This window comes from Bos taurus, chromosome 11 (genome assembly GCF_002263795.3).
Source record: "Bos taurus isolate L1 Dominette 01449 registration number 42190680 breed Hereford chromosome 11, ARS-UCD2.0, whole genome shotgun sequence".
NCBI classification, from domain to species: Eukaryota; Metazoa; Chordata; class Mammalia; order Artiodactyla; family Bovidae; genus Bos; species Bos taurus.
This window is the reverse complement of record NC_037338.1, coordinates 93,191,810-93,212,749: the sequence shown is the minus strand read 5'-3', so window position 1 is coordinate 93,212,749 and position 20,940 is coordinate 93,191,810. Positions and strand designations below refer to the sequence as shown.

Genomic DNA, 20,940 nt, shown 5'->3' with positions numbered 1-20,940 from the left:
CATTGTTCACCACTCATTCTGACCTCAGTGGTACCCAGCCCAGTGCCCACAGACACTGTTATCCCATTTCACAGGTGGAGAAAGTAAGGATCCGAAAGGGGAGTCAGCTTAGCCACGGCCCTGTAATAGAGTCAGACACAGGGCTCAGGTCTGGAGTGGCCAGAAACCCGCCCTTCCCACTCTCTGGGGACTGGCAAGAGGAGGCACAAGCTGGGCCAGATGGGACTGAGGATATGGACCCCAGTAAGAAGCAGATCCATGTCAAGAGCTCCAGGCTGTCAGGCCGCAGAGTCCCTGTGCTTTTGTGACACCCCAGGGACAGCCCCCACCCCCAGAGCTGCCTCAGCCTCACTCTGGGCCGTGACTCTGCCTCCATGCCCAGTTCCCTCCAGGAAGCCTTCTCTGGCAGGCGGATTCTTGACCACTGAGCCACCTGGGAAGCCCTCTACTCCTGACACTCTTATCTGCCTGTGCATCACTGACTCTCAGCAAGTCCCTATCCTCTGACCATGCCTCCACCACCGCCTGAGACTTCCCTTTGGGATTTTGCACTCTGCATCCATCCTGAGCACTCATGGCTCCACGGTCCCTCTCCAGGACTTCTCACCTCCATGCCCTTTCCTGTGCCATTCCTGACACCTGGCAATCCTTCCCCCAGTCCCCCTTGTACAGGTTTCGATTTTACGATTCATCTGTTATTTCTGCATTCATTTATCCATAACAAATGCTTTACCACGTGTCTACTCTGTATCCAGCTCTGGGCCAGGTACTTTCACAGAAGTTACCAATCCTCATGCCAGCCTTCCAAGGGCGAGAGTGTTATCTGCATTTTATGGAGGAAGCAACTGGGGCTCAGAGAGGTTAAGTCACTTGCCTAAGACAACCTGGCTGGCAAGCGGCAGAGCTGGGATTTGGCACCAACTTGCCAGCCTCTGGAGCCTAGCCTTCTCCAGAATGCTCTGTCTTGCGTGTACTGAGGCACGGAGTCAGAAAGTAGGGCCGTCAGAGGAAAGCAGGCCTCTGTGCCTGGGTGAGAGACAGGTGAATTGGGTAAGGAGAGGAGGTGGCGAGGTGGGTGCAGACCAGATTTCCACTGGGGTGAGGGGACCAGGTTCATTCTACGAGGAGGACCTGGAGAGAAGATGAGCAGTCATGGAGTTGTCATGTGTTGTGCTGACACAGACAGCAGCTGAAAGATGGGGGTCTGGATAGAATGACCCCCATCTGCTTGGGGAGTCAGCGAGAGCCTTCCTTAACCCTGCTGCCCCCACCTCCCAGCACCCCCCTACCCCGCCGCCACCGCCAAGCAGCAGCAGAACAGCTCTGTGATGCAAGAGAGATGACTGCCTTCCTACCATCCTTGCCCCAAAGAGAAAATGAATGGCCCAATGCTGGCCAGTGAAGAAGGTTCTGAAAAGTTCAAAAACCAACTCCCACCCCAGACCTCTTCCTTCCAGCGGCCACAGCTGTAAGGGAGACAGCCCCAGGGGCTCTCAGATCCAACAACCTCAGCAGCTGAGAGCAAGGAGCAGATGCAGCCTGGCAAAGGGACTAGGCAGCCAGGGGCAGAGAGAGAAGGAAGGGAGCCAGAGACAGAGGGACAGACTCAAGCCTGAAGACAGAGAGAGCTGGCGGGGTAAGGTAGGGGGAGTGCACACAGAGCTGCAAACAGAAAAAGGAGCCCGGGGAGGCTGAAAAACAGCAAAGGGCAAACACACAGGCAGTGAGAGACGGATCCGTTCAGCTGGAGAAGAAGGCGCCTCCGTCACTGTGCACAGAAGGACGGGAATGGCCAGGAATGGCCCTCAGGGGCAGCCAGAAGGGACAGGAAAGCAGCCTGGGACTGCATCTGGAGGCTCTGGCTTCACGCTGTGTGGCCCTCTGCCCTACCTTCCCCTCTCTGGACCGCAGTGGTCCCAGCAGTCGCTTGGGAGCCATATGGGGTCCTCTGCTTCCATTCAGATTCCTGTATCTCTCTAACCCCAATCTGGGAAGCTGAGGGCCGTGACGGGCAGGGGCCTAAGCCTGGGGCCACTCTAGCACTGTGGCTGTGGCTCTGTCCATTTCGAGGTTCTTTCCTGTCCATGATGAAGACCGAAGCTGGGGTCACATCCCTGATGGGACAGGAACATGACCACTTGTGAATCCACCTGCCTCTCTCCGGGCCCCTGCACCCTGCACTCTCTGTGTCATGTCTGTGTACAAAGGAGCTTTGAAAAAGAACCTGCCTGGAGGAAGTGAGGTTTGAGACGCACTTTGTCCTGGCAGACCCTCAGGCCCAAACTTTCCTTTCCCTTCCTGGTTCTTCCCCCCAAGAGAGGTACACATCTGTTAGCCTTGGGTTGCCTGACCACACACAACTTACTCCCTACGTTACCCTCCAGCCTCATGCCTGGTATTGAGTCCAGGCCTGGACATTGACCGATGACAACCACTGGGAACATCTGGAGGACAGCTGGGAGGAGACGCTGCAGGAGGTGAGAAGCTAGCCCGAAACAAGGGGCCTCAGCAGAGCACAGTCCCCACTTCGGACTCACGGGTGTCAGGGGGCAAGGGAACAGAAGGAACGGTGGGCCCAGAGCACGGGGTGAGGCCCACCTGTCAGCGAGGAGCCGAGTAAGCCCGACCAGTCTGGCAGCAGGTAGGGAGCTCTTTGGCCCAAGAAAAGAACAAGCATAGGCTATGAGATGCGTCCCCAGTCGAGCGGTAGAAAGGATTCGGTCACTGGATACAGGAGAGACTGGGGGCTTTCCAAGGCCTCGTTCTGAGACTACCCTGCCCCCCAGCCAAAAAAAGAGAGACATCAAGAAAGTGCTGCAAGGGCCACTGCCCCAGGCTCCCAGCTTTCCTGTCTGCCTTTTATAGACTTCTGTTGCTCGTCCACACGGCCCAGGAGAAATGACATGATGACTGTGATAATAATGCTATTAATAATAACAATAGCAACAGCAGCCTTCCTTGGGTCAGAGCTAACGTTTACTAGGAATGCACTGTTAAGGTCCTGCTAGTTGTAAAAAAAAAACATATTGTAACAGGTCCACACCAGTTGTCAAGTAGCCACCAGACATACTGAGTGGGCCCCTCCCCGCCCAGCTGCCTGGCCTGAAACTCCACATTCCATTCTCTGCCAGGCTCTGAGCATCCCTGTGCCTCAGCTTACCTGCAAGAACATCATCTGAAGGGGGTGCACCTCCTAGACCTGGGCATGCCCCCTCCTCCCAGGCCCATCTCCGGAACCTGAGCCCCCCCCCAACCCTGGCTCCCTCCCGGACTGGTGCGAGTGCCCGCCTCCTCCGGGGCCCCTCTCCGCGGCTGAAAACCCAGCTCATTTGCATGTGGATCGTGCCTGCCACCATGGGTGCTGGGGTCAATTGAAACTCAAGAAAAGAGAAGAAATTTATGCAAAACTGTTGATTGCATTTGTATGTAATGAAATCATCCAATATTCATCTGACTATAGAATCTAATCTGAGAAGAGAACTGAAGGACATGAGTGTCACTGCAAAACCGTAATGAGCCACTGTAGTGATTAAAAAAGCTCTTGAGCCTTCTGAAAATCCAGGCAGAAATAGCGTCTAATCAACTCTGAATATAGGAGGCGAGATTGGGCTGGCGCGTTGCGCACGGCCCGCCGTGGGGCTGGGGGTGCGCAGTAAACCCTGGCGGCCGTGGTCTGTGGGTGCCAATCGCCCGGCCACAATCAGCCAAGTCCTCGGTGCACAAAGCAATCGCCGCCTCTCGCCTCGCAGAAGGAGCCCAATCATCGCTGTTGTGAAGAGCAGCTCCAGGCTTCCGCATCCACCTCAAGGCTTCTGGGTTCCTTTTGCTCCCACCCTGGGAGGCAGGGAAGGTTTGGGAATCTGGGACTGTCATGCCTGGACACACCTAGGGCCCAGCCCGCCCAAGGAAGGCAGAGGCTCTGTGTTTGGCACTGAAATGTCTCCTCCTCCAGGCAGCATTCCCTGACTACCCCTTGGAAACTGGCAACCCCCTCACCAAACCTAAACACACAGGGCACTTCCTTTATCCCTGCTTTGTTTTCTTTCATAGCACTTAGCTCTACCTGGCCTTCTGTTACTTCTTTATCTCTCTAACTTTTCCCTTTCTCAAGTTGACTGAAAGCTCCATGAGGGCAGGGACTTTGTGCTTGTTTGTTCACCACTGTGAGGGTGTGGGTGAGAACCATGCCTGACACGTAGTAGCTGCTCAATAAATATTTGTCACATGAATAAATCAGTTTCAACAAGGAGCCAAATCTATTTATTCAATCATTCAGCAAATACTTACTGAGTATTTGGCACTTACAATTACTGGCACTTACAGCATGTGTCAGGCTTTGTTCTGGCACTAAGCCTGTATTGGTGGATAAGACTGCCCGCTTGGAGCTCATGTCTGGGCAGAAAACAAGCACTGAGGATGCTATGTATAATCAAATGGGATGGTACAGTCCTAGGGACAGACTGCTGGCTGTGAGGAACGGCCAACGGAGGGTACGAAGCCCATCTGGGGAGGTCGGGGGAGGCTGCCTGGAAGCGGGGACATGAGGTCGAGACCTAAAGGATGTATAGGACTTAGCCAGGCAAGGTAGGATCTGGAGTGCTCCCAGGCAGGGGGAATGGCATGTCTCTGATGTGACAGGAGCATGTGGGCACCTAACAGAAGTCACAGCCAGAGGTGGCTGGAGCCAGAGCCAAGGAGAGCCTGCTGGGACATAGGGTTAGACAGACAGTCCAAGTTAAACCTTGCAGTTAAGATCTGGGGGTGAGAATCTGGGCCTTTTCCCTGGAGGCAGTAGGGAGCTGTGAAGAGGAGCCGTATGATTTGCGTTTTGAAGGGTTCACCACATGGACAACGGGTCAGAGGGGCCTCCGCCGTAATGAAAGAACGAAGGAGGTGATTCAGTTATCCAGGCAATGGGGAGCTTCAGGGCTCTTGAACTTAGCCACAATGGCAAAGGCTGGATGATTAAGATGATTAATCTGGTTTTAAAAAAGTATTTATTTACTTGGTTGCGTTGGGTCTTCACTGCAGCACGGACAATCTCTATGCTTCACGCGGGATCTTTCATTGTGGTGTGTGGGCTTAGCTGGTCCTCAGCCTGTGGGATCTTAGTTTCCCCTTCAAGGATTGAACCCACATCCTCTGAATGGCAAGGCAGATTTTTAACCATTGGACCACCAGGGAAGTTCCACAGGAAGGGAAACCTGGTGGGAGGCAGAAATCAGCCTGGTGGTCATCCATCCATCCATCCATCTATCCATCCATCCATTCATCCATCCATCCATCCATCCATTCATTCATGTACGTGCATGCGTGCTAAGTCATGTCAGTCGTGTCCAACTCTTTGAAACCATATGGACTGTAGCCCGCCAGGCTCCTCTGTCCAAGGGATTCTCCAGGCAAGAATACTGGAGTGGGTTGCCATGCCCTTCTCCAGGGGATCTTCCTGGCCCAGGGATTGAACCCACGTCCCTTATGTCTCCTACATTGACAGATGGGGTCTTTACCACTAGTACAACAAGGGAAGTCCATTCATTCATGTATTCCACATTTAACAGATATCTCTGTGTGGACAACAAATTCCACATTCTAATTTATTGTTTCCAGTCTGCTCCAGGTTTGGCTACCAAGTTAACTATTATTAAAATGAACTCTGAAGTTCGGGGTCAATAGATTCTGAGAACCCACAGGACTCGGTGGGTCATGAGTCACTTGCCTAATTTAGGCCTTAAATTCCTGGTCACTACAAAGAGGGAACCAAGCAAGTTGGTCTCCAAGGCCCCTCCCTGCTCCCGAGACCCTATAGTTTTATGTCCCCTGAAGACATAATGACATGGCCAAGCCCCAGTGGATGAAAAATCCTGCTAAATGGTAGACTGCCATGGGCAATCTGGGGCTGGGGGATGGGTAAGTGGTCAGGAATTCTGGGGTCAAATCCCAGCTCTGGCACTCACTTGTTATGCTGTTAATGGATGAGTTCTTCCCCCTCCCAGCCTCAGTATCCGGTTTCCCCCTTTTGTACAACGAGGGAGCTGCCTGGAAGTAAGGAGACCTCTGCATCCCCAACACCCAGACCTGAGACTGGAGTCCCAGCACAGCCATCCTGCGACCGTGAGCAAGTCAGCCTTCCGGAGGCCTCCCCTGTAAAACAAGGGCTATTGTGAGAATTAAATTAGCTAATATAGCTTGGCATAGAGGAGTCACTCAGTGAATGGCACCGCTGTGATGGATGGAATCACATCTGCCCAGATGGGTGGGCCAGGACTGGCGGCCTTCCTGCCAGCTCTACAACAGGTCCATTGTGCCAGCAATTCTGAGATTCACTGGCTGGAACTAGGGGGAGTTTAGTGGGTAGATTTGGGTCGAAGGAGCCACATGCCTTCAGCATCAGTGGGGGCATGGGAGTGGGGACTCTGTTGTAACTCTAGCTTGTGGCTTTCTTAGCAGTGTCACCACTAACAACCAGTTGATGATGGTCGGGTGATTTTCTGGTCACAGTAAACAAGTTCACCTCTCTTTCCTGAATATATATATATAAGCCACCCCACACTGTATGTAGAATCCTAGTCTCCCGACCAGGGATCGAACCTGTGCTCCCTGCAGTGGACGCACAGAGTCCTAACCACTGGACCGCCAGGGAGATCCTCTGAGTATTTCTGAATGGCAGCTGCTCCCCTCCCTAGATCCCCATTCTGGAAGCCGTGCTTTGACTTTCAGGACCCACCTCCCACCCCCCCACACTGATCATGCGTTGGATCTGAGATGTGGACAGAGCTTGGTGGGTTGCCTCCTTCAGTGATGTGAAGGAGGGTGAGGTTCAGTCTCACAGATACCCCAGGTTTCGTGCAAGTCCCATATGGGAGAGTGTCCACGGGAAACGCAGTCACAAAGGGAAACACAAGAGGGACAGCATTGAGAGCCCTGAGAGCTCGGCATGGGGAGAGGGGCGGGGAGACAGCATCTGATTGGGGGGTGGGTTCCTGGAGCCCTGAGCTGGATCTGGAGAGTAACTAGGATGTCTCTGTCTCAAAAAAAAAAAAACAAAAACAAAAAACTTTTTAAGTACAGAAAGAAAAAAAAAGCAGAAAAGGTAACAACCACTTCTATTTTTACAACCCCAAGTTACCATAGTGTCAAGTTTTCAGCTGTATTTCTACATGGAAGATGACGGTTAGGTGCCCTTTAAGCCACCCCCCTATCCCCCGCCCCCCCCCCAAGTAGCAATCTACTGTTATGAATTTAGGAAGTCTTCCTCCACAACCCTCTCTTTACAAATACAATTTTATAATGCAAAATAAATACAAGCATAATTTTAAAAAGAAATGCTTTGTGTTCAAGTCATTCTAACTTACACGAATGGTGTCACACTGTTCATATGACTCTGTTTGCTTTCTCCACTGCCTATTATATGCCAAGGGGGCCCAACGCTTATGGAAACATATGGCCCTGACTCGCTGCCCTGGATGGATGCACCACATTTATTTATCCCTGGAATGGGTTAGGGTTTCCATGGATGCAGATAATCAAGGGGTAACATTTGAGGTAGAGAGAGCAACAGCATCAAAAACATGGGGATAGAGAGGCTGGGGCTCCATCTGAGGGCTGGAAGGGGTCCAGGGTCGGGGAGCACAGGGCATATAGGGTGGTAGGGGGCTGGGGGAGGCCCCATGCCAAGAATCTGCAGTTGGCATGCTGGACATCTGGGACTGTGGGGACAGCCCCCCTCCCCCCCCACCGCCCCCGCTCCCTTGGAACCACCCGCACTGGCCCCACAATAATTCCACTTATCCACTCTCCAAGTCCTCCCTGGGGAGGCCTCTGTTACTCTTTCCATTAATTGTCTCATTAATGACCCACTGAAGTCAAGTACCCATTGTTCTCCAGGGCAGGGGCAGCCTCCCTGGCTTTCTCCCCCCCGGGGGATTTGTAAACGTCTTTCCTTCCCCTGCTTTCCTTTGGCAGGCGAGCTTATCTGTCCCCGCAGCCCTGGCCCGGGGCCGCTGCGGCCTCTTCCTTCACCCACACCCTGTGCTGCAGACCAGGGCCCCCACCCGCAAGGCCGCCCGCCGGGCTCACTCTCCTCTCTGTCTGCCTCACTCAGCCTCCATCTAGGTATTTGTCTCTTTCCATTTTTTTCTTTTTTTTTAAACCGTCTCTATTTCTCTCCCCGGATTTCTGTCGCTTTCTTTCTTTGTATTTCTCTAGCATTGGAGAAGGAAATGGCAACCCACTCCAGTACTTTTGCCTGGAGAATCCCAGGGACGGGGGAGCCTGGTGGGCTTCCATCTATGGGGTCGCAGAGTCGGACACGACTGAAGCGACTTAGCAGCAGCAGCAGCAGCAGCAGCTCCGTGTTTGGGTCTCTCCTCTTTTGGAATGCCTGTTCACTGTCTCGCTGCCACCATCAGCTGCTCTCTCTGGGACCGTCTCCTGCTTCTACCTGCTGATCCCCTGCGCTTGTACATGTGTGCACGCTTGTATCTCTTTGTCTCTCTGAGTCTGCCTCCCTCCCTCCGGCCCTGCGTGCATCTCTCTGTCTCTCTCTTTCTGTCTCTGTCTCCCTCTCTCCTCTCTCTGACTCCCCTCTCCCTGCCCTTCCCTCCTCCCTCGAGGGACTCTGAACCCTGATGATTGACTATTGTCCTGTTCCAACCCCTGCCTCACCATCACTGCTTGTTCACCCACCGGGTCCCCGACACCCACACAGGTCAAACCGCCCCCTCCGCTTCTCTCCCTGGTTACAGCTCCGGCTTCGTGGGGATGACAGCCCTGGGGACATCAGCTCTAAGAGTAGGCGAGGTCCTACGGCTCCCACTTTGGGATTCTAGCATCTGTACAGTTAGAAAAAACTGAGGGGAGCAACAGAAGGTGACCGACTTTTTATTTTTCTAAAGGAGGATTTTTTTTTTTAGAATCACCAACTTCTTATTGTTCCATTAGAGAAAGAATATGTTAACACCAATAAAAGAAGTAGGAAGAGCAAGATGTTAAGAATGCAGATGAGTCTTTTAGTTAAATAATTTTGTGGAAACGTTTGCTACACTGCTTTTATTTTGCCCCAAATGGGTCAACATGTCAGGGGGCAGCAGGGATTCTCCGGCCATGTCTCAAACTCAAAAGCACTGATCCTGTCTAAGCCTCTCCTTGGGACTCCTGGGGAAGTGGAGGAACCTTTATTGAGGACACGTGTTAGTCACTCAGTCATGTCCTACTCTTTGTGACCCTATGGACTGTAGCCTGCCAGGCTCCTCTGTCCATGGAATTCTCCAGGCCAAAATACTGGAGTGGGTTGCCACGGCCTTCTTTGGAAAGGACAAAACTGGGACAGGACCTGTGAGTTCTCTCTGGCCACTTCAGCACCTTGCAAGGCCTTTCCAGCCCCTCTGGTCTCTTAGTTAAAATAACGTACTGCGGGACTTCCCTGGCAGTCCAGTGGTTGAGTTCAATCCCGGGTCAAGGAACGAACATCCCACATGACGTGGGTGGGGGAACTGAGCCCGAGTGCCGCGACTACTGAACCTGCCGAAACTAGAGAAGCCCTCATGCTGCAACAGAGATACCATGTGCTGCAACTGAGATCTGACACAACCAAATTAATTGATTGATTTAAAAAAATAATATATTGAGGCAGCCTAGCTAGGGGTCAGCGGAGAACGCAATGGCACCCCACTCCAGTACACTTGCCTGGAAAATCCCATGGGCGGAGGAGCCTGGTGGGCTGCAGTCCATGGGGTCGCTAAGAGTCAGACATGACTGAGCGACTTCACTTTCTCTTTTTACCTTCATGCATTGGAGAAGGAAACAGCAACCCACTCCAGTGTTCTTGCCTGGAGAATCCCAGGGATGGGGGAGCCTGGTGGGCTTCCATTTATGGGGTCGCACAGAGTCGGACACGACTGAAGCGACTTAGCAGCAGCAGCAGCAGCTAGGGGTCAGAAGCCAGACTCCCCGTGTTCTAAGTCTTCCTCTGGTCTGCCTCTTTGAACAAATAATTTCACCTCTCTGTGCTTGTTTCCTTTCTTAAAATGAGCAAAATAATAGTTTTTAGAGTTGCCTGATACACAGCAAAAACCCAGGATTTGTTGTTTTCCTTGTCAGCCAAGAGGGGCTGACTTTAGCTGAGGCTGGAGCCTGGAAGGGAGAGAAACCACGTGTGCCTGGCCGCTGGGGGCAGTTGAGAGACCACATCCGGGGCAGGAGTCAGCCTTTGGAGGAGCCACTGTGCTGCAGCCTTTTGGGGGCTTGGCTTCCCTGGTGGCTCAGATGGTACAGAATCTGCTTTCAATGCAGGATACCTGGGTTCGATCCCCAGATTGGGAAGATCCCCTGGAGGAGAGCATAGCAACCCACTCCAGGACTCTTGCCTGGAGAATTCCATGGACAGAGGAGCCTGACAGGCTATAGTCCACAGGGTCGCAGAGAGTCGGACACGACTGAGTGACTAAGCACACACACACACACACACACCCAGGGAGGCCACTTTGGAGTTCAGGAGGCCAAAGGCAGCCTGGGATTAGGGAAGAAACCTTTCCCTCTTTTCTTCCCCACCCAACATGCTCAGGCACCCCAAGTCCAGGATCCAGCACTCTTATCATGGAAGCTGACATTCCAGTAGGAATACAGGAGCACCCCCCACCCTCCAAGTGGCATTCCTGGTAATGGGTGCCATCAAGGGGGCCTGGGTGGGAGAGGAGTGTGGTGGGTACCAGTGACCATGGACACTGGGGAGGAAGCTGCTAGGAGATATCCAGAAACTTCCAAGGCTGACTCCGTGGATGAGGCTGGAGATTTGAGCAAGCAGGTGAGAGTGATTAGAGAAACTCTGTGTTACGATGCAAAAGGACTTCATGTGTATTCAAGTCCTGGCAGGTCCGTTACAACTGGACACCTGCTCTGCGCCCAGGACTACATTAGTCAGGGGGCCAAAGGTTAAAAAGCACAGGGCTTCCTTTCAAGGGGATTAATTACCCAGGGCTCACCTAATGGCAGTGTTGCTATGTCTCCGAGGCAAGGCCAGAGATCCCAGCAAGGCCAGTCCGGGACACGTGCCACATCTGTTCCTGGGTTTGTACCCCTCAAAGTGCACCCAGAAAGGAAAGCAGAATCAGAAATGACAGGACTTATGACTGGATGAACGGGGTGAGGGAGGTGGAGCTCAGGTGGCTCCCGGTGTCCTGGCTTGGCACCTGAGTGGAGGTGGTGCCATTCTGAGAGGAAATGCAGGAGGGGAGCAGGCATGGGGGGCAAGAGCAATCCAGGTGCACGAGGAACATTCAAGTGGAGATGCTACTTACGCACATGTAGGGCTAGGAGTGAGGAGGAACAGGTAGATAAATACATGGCTTTGGGACTTCTCTGATGGTGCAGGGGTTAAGAATCTGCCTTGCTATTGATGTATGGCAGAAATGAAACCAATATTGTAAAGCAATTATCCTTCAATTAAAAGTAAATAAATTAAAAAAAAAAAATCTGCCTTCCAAAGCAGGGTTCAATCCCTGGTCAGGGAACTAAGATCTCACATGCCACTGAGCAGCTAAGCTCACATGCTGCAACAAAAGATTCTGTACAACCCAAGTTAAGACTCGAGGCAGCCAAATGAATTTAAAAACAAAATTTTTTTAAAGAAATGAATAGGTTAGTGTAAGGGAGTACATGGGACCACGGCTTTTGAAGGCTAGACAGAAATTCTGCCTACTGGGTGGGGCAGGAATTTAAAGGAGCACACATCAGGCAAAGAAAATAGCCCAAGAAAAGACATGGAGGTAGAAGAAAGCAGCACAAAATTTCAGAAAAGCTATCATTCCACGCAGCATAAACACTGGCTGCCTTAGCGGGGTAGCTGTGGGTGGTGTGTCATAGCTAAAGAGAGAGACTGCAGAAGTTACTGGATGCCAGGGGGAAGAGTTTGACCATAATTCAGCAGCCAATGAGGAGCCACTGAAGGTTTGGGGACAGAAGAAGGAAAGGACAAAGGCTATGTTTCAGGTTGATCTGACCTAACAGCACAGGGAGGATTAAAGCAGAGACCAGAAGAGAGGAAGAGAAGAGACAAGGATCATCACTCACTTGTTCATTCAACAAACAGTAACTTCCTCTCTGCAGAAGCAACCCTTTTCCATCTAACGCTAAGGGTTTCAACACCAAACTAGCTTTTGTTAACACTGCACAGAAAGAAAAAAAAAAGTAAGTGGGTTCTCCTAAACCTAACAGTATTATCAATAAATATAAATGAGTTTAAGTCATCTATTGAAAGGAGTCTCATACATACAGACAATAGAACATCTTTCAGCATTAAAAAGGAAAGCTATTCTGACACACGCTACATTATGCTAAGTGAAATAAGCTAGTCACAACAAGACAAATGCTGTGTGATTCCATTTATATGAGGTACTTAGAGCAGTTAAATTCAGAGATAGAAAGTAAATGGTGGCAGCCAGGGGCTGGGAGAGGGAGGGATGGGAGTGGTTTAAGGGGCTGAGTTTCAGCTCTACAAGGTGAGAGTTTTGGAAACCGGTTGCACAACCATGTGTAGGGCAACACTCCTAACTCTATACCTGAGAATGGTTAAGATGGCAAATTTTATGCAACACGAACTCTACTACGATGAAAAATAAAGACAAAATCTTAAAAGGAGTTTTTAGAAGGGTTCATAGGACAAAATCTAACTCTATAAAAGACATACAACCTAGAACATTGATTCGAAAAGCCTAAACGGACGGGAAAGATACACCAAGCAAATGTAAACAGAAAGAAAGCAAGGGCTGCGATCTTGATCTATGACAAGACAGAATTCAGACTCCTGACATTGAATGAGACGAAGAAGGTGTGACTCAGGCTATCTCTGCAGCAAACAACACACCAGCACTTTCACAGAGCAGAAATTACAGCAAGTGCAGAAACAGAAATGCTAGTAACAGGAGACTGAAACACACCACCTGCAGTCCAACTCTCAGCCAAGGGTCAAAAAACAAGCAAAAACACAGAAAATGTAAACAATGTAATCTACGAAATATATTTTCCATATATACCCACATGGAGATATCTCCATGTGGGTATATATATATATATATATATATATATATATCTCCATGTATAGTGTTCATTTCAAAACTTGTACCCCTCAAAATAGAGAATGTACCGGTTTACACACATAATGAAAACTGACCCTTATTAGAGCAAAAGAACTTGCAAAGCTTCACCCAGTGGTTCCAATGGGATAAAGGATGTATTGATAGAACTTTGAAAACTACAAAGCACCAAGCCAAATATTAGTTACTGATGCTGTCAATACTATTATTGAGGTTATTATCAGTATTCACTTCTGGATGGTCTTTCCACTCGCTCCCTGATTCTCCAATAGGTTCTAGAGGAGGAATAAACATGCAATCTTAACTGTCTCCGTAAGAGCTACCACTTCTTCAGCGTTGTCTATGTGCCAGCCACTGGACTGTTCTGCATGCAGCCCTTTGCTAGAAAGAGTTTTCTAATCATTTTACAAAATGAGCTCTCTGCTTCCCTCATATCACCCTCAGGGCCCAGAAACTGCTGGGGGCATTCTGAGTCAGTACTTAATGAATGCTTACAAACTGAAGAGTACTGATCAGGGGCCCCACTTAAAAGTTAGATCTGGGTCTCAAACTTTACTCCAGAACTTAATAGCTGTGTACCCTTTCTGAACCTTGGTTTTCTAATACATAAACACAGATAGGAGTATTACCTACAACAACTAGGACTGTTCAGACATTTAAATGTAATAACACATGTAAAGTGTTCAGCATGGTACCTGGTTTACAGTAGGGACTTAATAAATGGTAGTCTGAAGCTGACTAGGACCTCAAAAAAAGATCAACTTAGATGAGGGTTTCTTTGTTCTCAAAATAAATAAATAAATAGAACCATCTTCCAATGCAGTTGAAATTATTTTTTTAAAATACCATGGGAGTGATAATAAGTTATACTACATCCTTATTATGGAATACTGTAAGGCAATGAAAAAGGATGAATTTTTTTTCTATGTGTTCACACATGGCTAGAGGGCCATATGTTGAGTTAAAAAAAAAAGTCAAGTTTCAAAATAGAAACAGAATGGTGCACATCCCTGTTTTTCAAAAAACTACACACACATAGGGAAAGGTCTGGAAGTACATACATCTAATTGTTAAAGGGGAGTATGCAATTCAGGATTTGTAAGAGATGTTTCTTTTTAACTTTTTACCTTCCAGTTTCTTCTGTAATTTCCAACACACACACACACACACAAGAAAGAAGAAACAATAAACAGATAAAAAAGTTCCCAAATTCCCTTTGGCCTGTATTTTTCATGGGACTTTGAAAGCCGTTGAACTGAACAGAAGACGTTAGTTTTTCTGGCAAGTGTAAGAATTTCCATACCCGGTTTTCCTTTTTGAGAGAGAGACTTGAGAAGGGAGGATGAATTGCTTCAGCATCACTCGCTCCTCAGCACATCCAAACAGGTAGTTTCCCCCTCGTCCCTGCCACCACGGCAGGACTGACATGCAGAGTAGCAGAGAAACCCTTTGATAAATGTCAACCGAAATAGAGCAATCAGCTGAAAGCCATTTGCTGAGCCGTCTGACTGCCCTGGGCTCGAGGTTTTCCTTTATTCATTTATCATGATATACGGCTTTGGCCAACATACACACAGGAGAGAAATTGTTGACATGTGGAACCCAAGTACAGAAAATCTTTCATTTTCCCCCCCGTCTGTTCACCAAATAAGTTTTTGTTTATTTAAAGACTACAGAGGATTTGGCTGTTAAGAACCAAATGCCTTTGGAGTGGAGTTACAACATAATTTATCATTTCCTCTGTTTATTAAAAAATCCTGCATCTCTGAGCAGCACATTTGTAGTGAGTGGGGGATTTCGGCCACTCACAAAAGACTGTTGCAAAGCCCCTGCCATGTGGCTTACCCCCAAAAAAATATTTCCCTTGATAGCTATTTCTTCCCCTGTCCTTCCCCCTGGCTGATTTCTGACCGTGTGATGGCTACTTAGGGCTGGTGAATGTGGTTGGACTGAGGACAGGTAAGCGGGGCTGGAGACTGTGGTCCTTTCTTTCATCTTTGACCTAATTCTGACCTTGAATCCCACTGGCTGTTGTGCAGCATGCTCTGCCGGTACAAGCAGAGGGAGAAGGGCAACCTTTATTACCTCTTGCAGGGGACAGAGTCTGAGGGGAAACAAACAGCAGAGAGAACGTGGATGCTGCTTGGAAGAAATGTAGCCAGGCCCTGCTGCCGCCAGAGAGGGTTCCGTTCTAAAGGCAGACATCTGGCAGAACTGGAAGAGACCTTCTACTTTCTGGCCAAGAGACCATAGACAGCAACACAATCCAGTGACCATGCACCTCTCAAAGACAGGGGCCATGTCTCCCCCATCTTTGTAGTCCCAGCATGGAGCACAGTGCCTGGCACACAGAGGGCGCTCCGCCGCTTGTGAAGGCATCAGGATGCAGTGGGCAGAGCAGAGGATTGAGATCAGGCCTCACTGCGATGCCCAGGTCTGTCCGTTGATAGCTGTGTAATCCCGGGCAAGAAACCGAACCTCTGTGAGCTCTCTGTAAAATGAGGCTGACGATGGATAATGAAACCCTCTAACACTTTGGGCAAGTTATCTAATATCGTCATATCTTAGTTCTCCTACTTGCAAAATGGAGATAATCTACATCTTGTGAGTTTACTGTGAGGATTAAAAAGATTACCTAGAATTGTTATGAATCTAACACATGACGGCTAGATTATGAATGAATGAATGAATGAATGAATGAATGAACAAAGGGAAAAGAATTACTGGGGGGAGAACGTAACTTAACCTAGTACCTAAAGATGCGTCACAATAAACAACTTGTCCATCAGTAACAGGCAGGCCCTGGGGACAGAGATCTCATTGCCGAGTAAATGCTGAGGACAGAGGCAAGAGTGAAAAATGAGAGAAGAACCGTGTTCAGAGTGCAAAGAAAGGAAAGGAAGCTGGCATTTGTTGAGCAGCTACTATCTGCCATTCATTCATAACACACTGAATGCCTACTATGTTCCTGACTATGTTCCATAGTGGTTCCAGACTACTATGTTCCATTATGCCGACTTCTAAGGAAACTAAAAATAAACAGACTAATTATCAAAAAGAATAACTGAGGTTCAGATAAAAGCAGTGGACAGGGCTAGGAGAGCCAATAACAGGCACCCCAGGTTGGGGCAGGGGGAAAGGACATGCTCTCCAAGCTGAGACCCAAAGGTGAGCAGGACTGGCCAGGCAAGGAGTGGGAGGGTGGTAAGGGGAAAGAGCAAAAGCACTGTTCCAGACGCTTTACACACTGGTCCTCGGAGATCATGAATCCAGACCGAGCCCATCGTTTCCTTTGTGCTTGTTATTCTTTCCAATTTATTTAGGTTTTACTGTTTGGTGAAAATGGGCCTCTAGCAAAGGTATCCAACATGGGTGAAGGCTCACTGGCCCAAGCAGAGTGCAAAAGTGGGGACAGAGCCTGACTAACTGTCTGAAAAGAAGGCTCCCGAGAGGAGGAGCAGACAGCGCAAGGCTGTCAAGGATCCTGACAGCTTGGTGACGTCATGGTCAAGACAAATGGCCAAGTGCAGGCCTTCTGTCAGCAAGAGCGTCTCTGAGGACCACCCATGTCAGAAGGCCCAGAGCAGATACGGTGGCCAGGGGACAGGAGGAAGAGAGCAGACAGTGTCCCCCTGGAAGGCCGTCGGTCACTAGGACTGACAGCTGCAAGGTGACAACTTTCCGTATGGGTGGAATAGAGAAGTGCCGATTTGCCACCCATGGGATCCACTAGGAACTGGGCTCTGGAGCACTGCCGCCCCTGGTGGGTTTTCATCCAAGAAGCTCTTTGGTTTTCACGGCCAGATGCCTGTCCAGCTCTGCCACTGTGTCATCGGCCATTTGGCTGATCTGCAGAAAAACAAAATGAGACAACCTGGTAACTGGGGATGAGAAGGGGAGGGGCAGAAATGTTCTAGAACTATGAAGGTTATCTGGGAAATAAAAATGGTGACAAAAGCTCATGTGAATTGCATCCCAGCCAGGCACGGAACTAAGAACTTTGTATACATACTCTTACTGACTCTGGACAGGAAGAAATAGACACCATGAGACAGTGTCATGTTCCCATTTCACAGATGAGGAAACTGAGGCAGTTAAAATCATTTGTTCAGGATCCATAGCTGTAAAGTAGCAATGACAAGAATTTAATCCTGGGTAGTCTGACTGCAGAGCCCCCAAATAGTTAACAATTATAACAGTATAGAAAAGTCAGTCTAATCTGTCCCTTAATGAAACTCTAGAATTTCCTACACTTCAGACACTCTGCTATATAAGGCCCTCATACCAATTGATAAGGAGAATATTAAGATCCCAATAAACAAGCAGAAAAAAAAATCTTGAAAAAAGATGAAGTACATCTGGTTAACAAACATGGAAAATTCAATAGACACTGAAGAAATGCAAATTAAACCAAGATATAATTTAGTTATCACAGTTAACAAAATTTGATGTTGAGGTTTTTAATTATAATAGTCAATACCAGAGCTGTGGTGAAATGGATGAACTCACATATCATGGATAGGAATTCAAATTGATGCAAGTGTTCATATCATTTTTAACCCCAAACTCTCTCAACTGGGAAATTATCACATGAATAGAATCTGAGAAAATGTCCTTAAGTTCTACATGCAAAGATATTTATCAAAGCTTATAATCAAAAATAAGAAAACTTAAAATGATAGTATATGTAATTGAATACATATAGTCATTAAAAAGGGTTAAGACTGTCTACTTCTCACGGAGAGGGTATAAATACAAATAACATTCCAGTATACAGTTCTGACATGTCTGTTTTATAACAAGCATGGACTGCTTTTGTAATCAGAGAAAAAGAAATAATGTTTCAAGATATTATTTATAACATCATGGAAACATGCCCATGTTACCCTTGAATTCAAGAAAAAAGAATACAAAATGTGTATATACATAGAAGAAATGATCTCAAATATATTTAAAAACTGGAAGAAAATGTGTCAAAATATTACTAGTGATTATCTTTTAGTGATGGGAAGACAGGAAATGTATTATTCATGTCGGTATCTGTCACATTCAGCATAAAACTTAGTCCATAGCAAGTGCTCAGGAAATATTTTCTAAATGAATAATTATTGGTTTTCTGTGCTTTTCTGTATCCTCCACATTTTCTGTAGGAAACACAAACTCCCTCTAAGAATGAAAAAAGAAACAATACAACTGAGTAAGTGTTGCAAGCCTCCAGTCCCATGTCTAAAAGAGACCTCAGGCAGGAAGCTTTGAAGGGGGCAGTGTGGTACCCAGTTCTGTGAGCTCAGCAGCACAGCGGCTGTTTGACATCTTTATTTGCAGACCACAGACCTTGGCCAGGAACTGGGAAATAAATGCCCTGGAAAGGACAGCAACTAAAAAGGATTTGGAGCAATTGGTCCCAGGCAGGGAGACAGCCAGACTCTTACCATAGCAGCAGCTGCACATTTTGGAAGAGGGGAGAGCAAAGCTGCTGGGGCTGCTGGGCACTCCGAACAGGACCAGCTCAGAGTGGCTGCCTGGAATCCTCGCTCAGCTGGCACAAGCCCCTGAGAGGCTTCCTGTGCCCCCACCCTGAGCAGCCTCCTTGTGTGGGGTGTGGCGTGGTGCCCAGCAGCACTCCAGCACCCGTGTGCTGGTAGCCTGAGGCAGCCAGGAACGAGGGCTGCAAGCCTCCTCTGGAAAGATGGTGTCTGAGGACAGAGGCTGGGACTGAGGCGAGGAAGGGCACCTGGAGGAACCAGCTGGTAACACGGTTCTGGCTTCAGCTCTCAGTGGGGCGACAGGGTGCCAGTCATTTCCCCACCCTGAGTCTCAGTTTCCTCATCTCTTCAATGTGGATGTGAGTCCCTCCCTCAGAAAGGAATTGTGAGGGTTAAATGAGATCATGAATATGCAAGTGTGTTTAAACGTTATTTGCTATGCAAATGTTGCTTGTGTTACTCTGATTTTTACTATCACTTTCTGACTTCTTTTTAATTTAATCAATTAATGAAAATAACAAGGATACGAACAGCAGCATCTATTTACTAAGAGCCAAACGCTGGGCTAAAAACTTTACACGCATTACTTCACAGCACCTGGCCTAACCCTTCTTCATTCAAAGGAGGCTGTGCTAGACTCATTAAAACCATCCATCCCTGTCCCACAGTCAAAGTCACAAGGTTGGGAGAGGAGCAGGATGGACAAATAGCACAAATGGCTACTGAAGACCAGCCAGCACACTAGCTGCTTTTAAGTATGCTGTGTCATTTGGTCCTCTTGCCAAATCCTGTGAGACAGGCATTACTGCTCCCACTTTACAGAAGAAGAAACAGAGGCTCAGAAAGGTGAAGCCATTTGCTGACCTTAAAAGCTGAGATGTGAAAGAGCTAGGATTTGAATTCAAGTCAGTCTCCACAGCAAGAGCTCTTTCCATTACAATATGCTGCCTCAAAAAGATGATAACATCATCAGTGCCATCACTGTCATGGTCATGACCGTCATCATCAATGTTGGCTCCTTATACGTTCAAGAAAATGAAAGGTAGAGACAGAAAAGGGGGGTGGTAAGAGCACAGCGTACACCGTGGGGCAGACCTGGGTAGCACAGCTCGGAACACCCACAGCACCGTGGGGGGTGTCTCCCAGGCAGTGCCTCACTCAGCCCAGCCTGCCTGCCTGCCTGCCCGCCCGCACAGTCTGCTAGGAGCCCTTCAGCCCCACTAGCACCCAGCTTCACTTCAGAACGGCTCTGTTTCTCAGAAAAAGGGAGCAGTGAAAGGACCTTGGCTAAATTTACTGGTGGTTTCTGCCAAGTGCTTTTTTGTTCAGCAGACCCACTTGTAGCAAACTGAAGCAAAGGTGGGACAGCAGGCTGGCAGATGTCAAGAGTCCCGAGGGGGAAGACCTTGGTCCTTGTTCAACAGAGCTGGCCAGGGCTGGGGGCTGGGAAGGCTGTGGGGAAGAGGTAGGGGTGAGACATGACTGCGTGGAGAGAACATACCACTGAACCCTTTTATTCCTGTATACCAAAGATGAAACGCTTTTTAAAAAATCTGACCTCAAAAAAATTTTGGAAAAGGTTTTAAAAAAGAAATTTCACAAAGAATAAAATTACAATTGTTCATAATCCAAGTGACCATTAATATTCTGAAGTAAATAAGCTGCCAACCTGTTCACATATGTAAAACTTATAATAAAAAATTAACTGTGGCTGTAAGTGTTTTTATGTCTATATATAAAGTCCAGTGAATGGATCTAAAACAAGCTATTTTACTACTATCAGAAATTTTGACAGTTTTCAGGTTGTTGTTGCTGTTTTTCCAGCTGCACCACACGGCGTGTGTGATCTTAGCTCCGTGACTAGGGATCGAACCTGTGTCCCCTGTGGGGGAAGCATGGAGCCCTAACCACTGGACCAGCACGGAATTCTCCCCAGTTTTCTTTTCTACATAATACATCAACGGACAACTCTGTAGATAAGATTCTTGATAACTTATTTTGGATAAATCCCTAAGTCGATAAATCAGAAATGTATAGGTATATTATCCTCTAGCAAGGTTTATGGATTTATAGAAAGACTGAATCTTTTCTGTGGAATGTGGAAATAAAAGCAATACTTCCAAGGCAAGCAACACTTTTAAGTTCACATCAAAAATGTGAGGTTCAAATGTCAAGGATTAGAAAAGGCCAAGAATTTTTAAAATACACATTTTCTAAACACCCTGCAAGTGATTTAGACAGTACAAACTGAGAGCCTTAAAAATATGCATTTTCTTTGTGCTATAATTCCACACATGAGACTCTATCCTAGGGAAGTCAACTCAACAAAGATCTATGTATAAAAACATTCACTGCAACCTTATTTA

At 48.1% G+C, this 20,940-nt stretch overlaps 1 protein-coding gene and 1 long non-coding RNA gene across 4 annotated transcripts in view; both read right to left on the bottom strand.

The window, feature by feature from the left end:
- Window positions 1-4,233: 4,233 nt before the first annotated feature.
- LOC132346631 (uncharacterized) lies at window positions 4,234-13,075 on the bottom strand. The gene is made up of 2 exons (XR_009496548.1): window positions 6,076-13,075; window positions 4,234-5,204 (listed from the first exon to the last, which is right to left on the bottom strand). It is a non-coding gene; the product is annotated as an uncharacterized lncRNA (long non-coding RNA).
- A 3,299-nt stretch (window positions 13,076-16,374) lies between these two features.
- The window catches only part of MRRF (mitochondrial ribosome recycling factor), a 56,598-nt gene continuing 52,032 nt past the window's right edge, over window positions 16,375-20,940 (bottom strand). For all 3 annotated transcript variants that reach the window (XM_059891465.1, XM_024999122.2, NM_001076307.1), the window contains 1 exon segment: window positions 16,375-16,937. In XM_059891465.1, the coding sequence (XP_059747448.1) occupies window positions 16,860-16,937 (78 nt within the window). In that variant the 3' untranslated portion in view covers window positions 16,375-16,859.